Below are 7717 nucleotides of genomic sequence, written 5' to 3'. Positions count from 1 at the left end.
GTGTGTGTGTGTGTGTGTGTGTGTGTGTGCGCGACATGGCAGCTGCTGCACAGATGCTTGTTTGTGACAGACTCGCTCATCTGGACCTCTGAGTGCGTCCGTTGCCACAGAGCTTGGCTTTCCTGTGCCTGCACGTTTGTCCTCATCACAGCAGATATTTATAGCTGTCAGAAGTATTTGAAATAATTTCACATGACTGTAGTCTTGGGTCATGAGTGCAGGTGATGTGACGTGTGGATCGTGGTGCAAACACAGACCAGGACGTTTAGGCAGACCTGATGTGTTGGCTGGATTAATGTCAGTACTGCAGGATGATGCTGGGCTCTTCTCCCTATCAGCTGTATACGCTGAGTGCAGAGTGGGACCAGGTGTTCCTCTTTTTTACCATAAAGAAATTGATGAGCAGGATTGATATTTTTCCAGAAACACACCGACTCTGCAGACAAAGAAAGACTTTATATGTTTGTTTTTCACTTTTGCTGCCACGATGCCAGGCCTCCCTCGGAAACGAGGCTTTAATCTCAATGAGATGTTTACCTGGATACAGGACTAATAAAAATGTTCTGATACGAGTGCACGGCCCTGTCACGTTGTTTACAGTGTAAACTTACTGATTAGTGTTGAAGAGCTTAAATCCACACATCACTTTAGTATGTTGAGCACACAGCCTGAAGTCAAAGCAACAGGTTACATAACAGATGGTGTGTGTTTAAAAAATCATATGTTGTGTGACTCCTTTCAGAAAACTACACTGTTGGCGGCTCGGACGGCAAGACCGAATCGGTGGCCAACCTTCAGCCGCAGCCGTCCCTCAGCTCCCTGCAGTCCAGCTCTCCTGGTCCCAAACGCTCTGGGAACACTCTGAGGAAGTGGCTGACCAGTCCGGTCCGCCGCCTCAGTGGCAGCTCTGTTAAGAAACTTCCTAATCACAAACAGAAGAAGCCAGGTGAGAGGGGCAGAAACGGTCATGGTGACATGTTAATGTGCTGCAAACACCCCCACTCTCCACACTGAAGCTCCTTTAGCTTGTTATTACACTGCAGCAGCTTTCCTGCTAACACGGTTTCAGTTACATTAAAGCTGCTTTCATTTGTTCCTTCAGTTATTTTTAACGTTGTCATGCTCGCAGCTGCATCGTATGGAAGCCCGTTTCCACCACTAAATAAAAACAAAACAGCTAGTATCCATAACTCGAAATTTGGAGTTATTTTCTCGAAATTTTGAGTTAGCTCTGCTAATCAAAAATATACGTGAATGAGGTCGCTTTCTTGTTACCCGGAAGCATATGGCGCGCACTCAAAAACGGATCCCAACAAATTGGCGCTTTGGCGAGTACGTTTGCTGATAGCAACACCATGTGATTCAGCCAATAACACAAGGATTTCATCATTTTTGAAGCCAGGCTGAAAACACTCAGCAATCTGTGCATTCACGACTGGATGTAATACAGCTTAGCTGTAGCATTTGTAGCTGAGGGCTTCAGCTTCTGGGTAACGAGGAAATGACGTCATTCATTACTGATTGGCAGCGCTAACTCGAAATTTCGAGTTGCTTTTCTCAAAATTTTGTGTTTAATAAATTGAAATTTCGACACATTAACTCGAAATTTCGAGAAAGTAGCTCGAAATTGTAAGTTATGGATCCTTTTTTTTGTGGCGGAAACGGGCTTCCATAGAATCACTTATAAATGACAATGTTTGAAGAACTTTGAAAAGGTGCTGCTGGATGTTTGGAGAGTGTAATGTAAAAATGACCCTCGGACTCCAAACAAGGAGTTAAAGACCAGCAACCAGAAAACACAGCGAAGTCCAAAAACCCGAGCTCAAATGTAGTGTTGTGGGAGGAGAAGTTAAGTTGGAGGAATCCACTGATTAGTGGTGAAAATGAACACAGATTGGGTGAAAAGCCGCTGCAGCTGGTGACGAGAAACTGGTTTAAGCTGTGAACAAGTCTGTGACAGCAGAGGACACAGTTCAGCTGACGGCACTCGCACAGAGGAAAACTAAGACGTGCGCACAATGCCTGACACATCTTCACATCTGTGTGTGTTTGAGTGTTAAAGTGATTCTGTGACTGACTGGCTGCGACTTGTTGTCAGGGCCAGGAACAGGAAAAGAGGAAATCAGGAAGAGCATCGACCTGGGTCAGCCTGACCTTACCCTGCAGGATGATGTCACTGGTGAGGTAAGCACTGAGGGTGGTTTCCTGATCTGTGTTACAAACACAGTGGCTGCTGAAGCACTGAACATTCCCAGTGCTGAGATCGTGTGATGGTGCTGGGATGCAAACAGGTACAGCTTCACCTGATTGGCCTGTCGCTCACAAACTGACTGCAGAGCTGTGTGAGCATTCATGTCAATATATCTGTATTTATCCTGAAATATGACACACGTGTTTCAGTAAACTTTCTCAAACTTTGTTCGTCTTATGTTTGACTTTGTCTGATGAGAGGTGTAACACTCCACTAACACAACAGTGTCATTTATTTAAACTGCAGAAAATCATGAACCGGGGCAGAAATGCATGTGACAAAAAAGCTTTTGCTGTCGGTGCTATCCTAAGATATACATGAAGTCATTTACATTCACATAACAGGTGGTAAATAGATGAGGTTCCTCTTTTTGTGTGAAAAGTTTTTCCTTCTCTTACGCACGAAAACACCCACACAGACAAACGTGATCACAGCCATGGCTCCCTCCCTGATGGACGAATGCGTTTTATCCTGTATCTGCAGTGTTAGCCAAAAAATATGATAACATCAGTGTTTCTGAGCCTCTACGTGACTGAGTGTCACCGTGAAAGGATCCACAGAAATAAATCGATTTGGAAAAACAATAAGCTTCGACTGCTTAACGAGGTTTATTTAAAAGCCCGAACCATGAAGCACGAGAGCCTATGATTCGTCATTGCTTCTGCAAATGAAATAAGCTCTGTCTTTGATGTCAGACTGGTTTTATAGAGAGCTGAACTCTCCAGGAACAGCTGCCACTTTATTGTTTTATTAGTGAAAAGATATGTGGCTCATAGATGGCACAGTCATGTTGTATCTTACTATCAGTGGGACCAGTAACGTGGTACGTAACCAGCTGCTGATGCTGTGTGTCTCCTCTCAGAGAGTCATCAGCAGAGATGGCAACATCCTGTCTAAGACGTCTGGGATGCAGAGTGGTGGGGAGGAGGAGCAGGATGAAGACGCCCACACCCCTCTGCCTCCCCGTATGAAGATCATCAACGACCCATCAGATCCTGATGACAAGGTAATTCGGCCCAGCAGAGTTTTTCCCTTAGGTTAGGCTCCCAGACAGGCTGCTGTAGGTCTGGCTTAGGTCAGCCTGTAATTACACAAGTGTTGCCTGTGGGAAATATGCTGTTACTTACACTCATGGTTTACTCTGATCAGCTGGATCTGCTTAAAGTATAAAAACAGATGATTTTGTGTGACCAGCTTAACCACGTTCTGCTCGTCTGCTTCGATCTGCTGTCTAATAAACGGGGCTGGGTTTGGTAAACGGACTGATTCTTATATAGCGCTGTTCTACATACAACATGCCTCATTCGCCCACTCACACAAGCACTTCTATCTTGGAGCGTGTCCATCTGTAGCTGCTGTCTTCTGCCGATTAACAGATTTTCTCTCCTTCCTGCTCTTCGTTTCTTTGGTTTTCTCTGTATTTCTTTCTTATCATTCTCATATTTAATGAACACCTATACTTTCTGTTCCCCCTGTCCTCTCTCAGTCTTCGTCCTTGCTCACCTCTCTGCAGTCTTCCTCTGAGGTGCCCAGTGCTGCAGAGCTAGTTAGCGCCATAGAGAAACTGGTTAAAACCAAGATGGTGAGTGTGTGTTAGTTAGCACGGTCTAACAGGTGCTCTTCTTTGTTCATTTTAAAATGACTTGTGACGTCCACACAGTGAAGGCACGCGATGTGCCGACCACTCCAGCCTGTCTAATGACACTAATACACTATGTTATGAAAAGTATGAACTTGAGTGACATCCACAGGGTTTAATATGATGACTGCTCACCCTGCTGGGGTTCATGTGACTCCAGTTAGAAAACTATACTGTCTCTGACAGCAAGACTGAGTCGGTGGCCTCCAGGCCTCAGCTCGCTCTGGGAACACTCTGAGAAAGTGGTTTCCACAAGGTTTAGCGGTGTGCATGACAGCATCTTGGTATGCTGTTCTTATGGTAGACAGAGGTGTGATTAGTCACAGATCACGTCTCCACCGCTCTAGAGTCCAGCCTGCTTTACACCACTGCATCTGATGCTTTGCACTGGGTCATGTAAGGCTTGGATGCTCTGCCATGAAAACCCAATCCATCAAGCTCTATATGCTCTGTTCTTGAGCTTATCTGAAGTTCACATGAAGTTTGGAGGTCTGTAGTGCTCGACCATGACTGCGTACACTTCACTGAGCCCCTGAGAGCGACCATTCCTGTTGGCAGAGGCAGTCTGGACGCCAGGTGCTTGTTTTCCTACACCTGTGGCCACAGCACAGACTGGAACACCTGAGTTCAGCGAGTTGGATGGGTGAGGGAATACTTCTGGCAACATAGCTTTGAAGCACTTTGTAGTCTGTTAACCAAGTGATGGTAAAAATTCATGTTCATTCTCAGCTGCTTTCGTTTGTGATAAATGGAGGTCCCCAGTCTGGCAGTGTGTTCATGTGGACCTGGTACTACAACAGAAACATCCGGACTTGTCTTTGTCATAGACTGTACATAAAAGGTTGACATCACAAGTGAAGCAAGTAAGAAAGGCCTTTAAAGCTGCCCTATTTCTACAATAGAATAGAACAGAATAGAATAGCCCTCTATTGTCATTGCACGTGTACAAGGAAATTGTGGGTGCTCCACACTAACTGTGCACAATTAAAATCTAAATAGTAAGACGGCAAATATGAGAAACAGGAGGAATAGATCCAAACCGAGAGAGCGGCACAGAGTAGAGAGACTCCTGGGACAGGCTGGCTTAAGCTTTAACGTTGTTCCTTCTTGGCCTCGTCTTTCTTCAATAACAGATTTTAATCTCTTTCTGGAAAATGAATAAAAGAATAAAAGTGTCTTTTGGACCCCAGCATGTCTCTGAATGTTTCACTGCTGCATGTATGACATGCTGAGCTGATTACTCTCTGCTATCATCTAATAGACACGATTTGCAATGAAACAAAGCAGAAGTGTCAGTTTGCAGCTGCAGTGTTCACAGACAGCAGCTGTTAGCGCGCATGTTTGAAGCTCCTGCTGCCCTCTGCTGGCATCACACGTGTTTGTGTGGTTTGATTATGTGGAGTTGTTACATATTCAACATCTGAGTATGCTGAACGTTACTGATATTGATAGAAATCAGTGGGACATAATCACCTGAACTCTGATCCTCTCATGTCTGCAGAGTCTAGAACCAGGGGTGTACCCGGGGTTTACCCCCCTCTGTCCGCCTGAACAAACCACTCCTGTTCAGCCACGCAACCCTGAACAGGAGCAGAGAGCAAAAGCTATGAGAGGACGGATGTAAGTACTGCGACTCTTTCTTCTACTTTGAACTGCTTCGAATTTAGAAAATGGAGGGTAGCCTTTGTTCAACAAAAGCACAGCCATAGCTCAGCTGATCTCAGTACTGCTTGATCCGGTCCACAGATGCTATGCTATGCACAAGCCACCTCCACCATAGCACTTCATGTTCCACATGACCTAATCACTGCGATATCTGTTGGCATCACTGCCAGCTCTTTTCTGCATCGACTCTCGATTCTGTTCAGTGTAACTTACTACAGACAGAATTGTCAATCTTATCTTAGAGTCCAGGTATTGAAGGTGGATGAGTTTAGCTGGGGGTCAACCAAGTAACAGACAGTGCACAAGAGATGAAGAGGCTGGAGGCGGGTGGAGATGAGTGTCAGGGGTGATTTGTGACAGGATAGCAGCAAGAATGAAAGTGAAACTTTGCAACGTGGTAGTGACAAAAAACATGAGGTGGAAGCTGTAGGGGGCGGAGCTGAAGATGCTTAGAGTGGGAGTGACCGGGAGGGACAGCAATGAGTAGATTACAGTCTCCACTTCACCCTAAGGCAGGGGTGTCCAACTCCTGGGGCCGGTGTCCTGCAGGTTTTAGATCTCACCCTGGACACCCTGCACGCCTGAATCAAATAATTAGTTCACTCCCAGGCCTCTGGAGAACTTCAAGACATGATGAGGAGGTCAAGGACACATCTAAAACCTGTAGGACCTCTGGAGGCCTGGAGTTGGACACCTCTGCGCTAAGGAGAGAGTGAGATGGAGGCAGATGTTGGAACCTCAAGAAATAACCATGTTTACAGTGTGAAGCATTCACTAAGGCACTAGTCCTCTGTTGCAGCAGGAACAGGAGCTCTGTGTTAACTTAGCTGTTTTTTAACACAGGTTTGTTCTGAACGAGCTGATTCAGACAGAGAAGGACTATGTCAAAGACCTGGGCATCGTGGTGGAGGTGAGTGCTTCTGCAGAATCATTCTGTGCAGCGGTCTCCTGCCATTTAAACAAAGGGCATCAGGAAATGTACATTTGGGTTCAAAAGTTATCAACGCTTTGACTGCAGGGGTTCATGAAGAGGATCGAGGAGAAGGGCGTCCCAGACGACATGAAAGGAAAAGACAAAATCGTGTTTGGGAACATCCACCAGATTTATGACTGGCACAGAGAGTAAGTCGAGTGTCGGCTGGAAATGATGGCGTGAAGGACGGGGCGAGGGGATAGTAACAATCTTTATCTGTCAGTTTCTTTGTAGGAGAACTGGAGAAATGCCTGGATGACCATGAACACCTCCCTGAGCTCTTCATTAAACACGTTAGATAAACACTGTGTCGTGATTGTGTCACCGCACTAGAGTACATAATCTCTGCTGTCCCAGTGATTTGCTCTCTAATCAAAGCTCTTTTGTCTTTACAGGAGAGAAGGCTCCACATGTATGTTGTTTATTGTCAGAATAAGCCCAAGTCAGAGTTCATCGTGGCTGAATACGACACGTATTTCGATGTAGGTGAAGCTTTGATTCTCTTCATCATTAGCAGAAGGTGTGCAGTGTGATCTAAACGGCAATGTTCTTTTACATTCATCCTCGATATGAAATGCAGGGACGACGCTCAATTATCTGGACTGATACTGTCTTTGTGTGATGTTATTGGGAGTATTTGTGTGAAGTGGACAAAAGGACACACAGTTCGGTTATTTCTCTTCCAGGGAATCCAACAAGATATCCAGTCCAGGTTGTCCATCAGTGACTTCCTCATCAAACCAATCCAGAGAATCACCAAATACCAGCTTTTACTGAAGGTGACAGACACACACAGTCTCTCCTTATCACAAAAGAAAATGCCAAAGAGCATAACTGTGCTCCACATGTTACTCTAACCTGACTTACTGTCCTTTACATTATCGTTTACATTTCTGCATATTGAAGCTTTAACATTTCTTTGGCCAAGAGGAACTATTTTTGTTGTTTTTACTGTTTTTGTTGTTTTTACTGTTTTTGCTGTTTTTACTGTTTTTGTTGTTTTTACTGTTTTTACTGTTTTTGTTGTTTTTGCTGTTTTTGTTGTTTTTGCTGTTTTTGTTGTTTTTGCTGTTTTTGTTGTTTTTGCTGTTTTTGTTGTTTTTGCTGTTTTTGCTGTTTTTACTGTTTTTGCTGTTTTTACTGTTTTTGCTGTTTTTACTGTTTTTGCTGTTTTTGCTGTTTTTGTTGT

At 44.7% G+C, this 7717-nt stretch overlaps 1 protein-coding gene across 4 annotated transcripts in view; it reads left to right on the top strand.

The window, feature by feature from the left end:
* Positions 1–7717, top strand: part of kalrna (kalirin RhoGEF kinase a) — a 163587-nt gene that overhangs the window by 135674 nt on the left and 20196 nt on the right. For 3 of the 4 annotated variants that reach the window (XM_005750788.1, XM_013915327.1, XM_005750790.1), the window contains 10 exons: positions 743–946; positions 2099–2184; positions 3114–3257; positions 3738–3833; positions 5392–5510; positions 6399–6465; positions 6574–6677; positions 6752–6821; positions 6924–7010; positions 7215–7307. In XM_005750788.1, the coding sequence (XP_005750845.1) occupies positions 743–946; positions 2099–2184; positions 3114–3257; positions 3738–3833; positions 5392–5510; positions 6399–6465; positions 6574–6677; positions 6752–6821; positions 6924–7010; positions 7215–7307 (1070 nt within the window). The remainder of the gene's footprint in view (positions 1–742; positions 947–2098; positions 2185–3113; positions 3258–3737; positions 3834–5391; positions 5511–6398; positions 6466–6573; positions 6678–6751; positions 6822–6923; positions 7011–7214; positions 7308–7717) is intronic. The other variant, XM_005750789.1, reaches the window with a different exon arrangement.

Source organism: Pundamilia nyererei, unplaced genomic scaffold (assembly GCF_000239375.1).
Source record: "Pundamilia nyererei isolate P.nyererei 1_Seehausen unplaced genomic scaffold, PunNye1.0 scaffold00287, whole genome shotgun sequence".
NCBI lineage: Eukaryota > Metazoa > Chordata > Actinopteri > Cichliformes > Cichlidae > Pundamilia > Pundamilia nyererei.
This window is presented reverse-complemented; position numbering and strand designations above follow the sequence as displayed.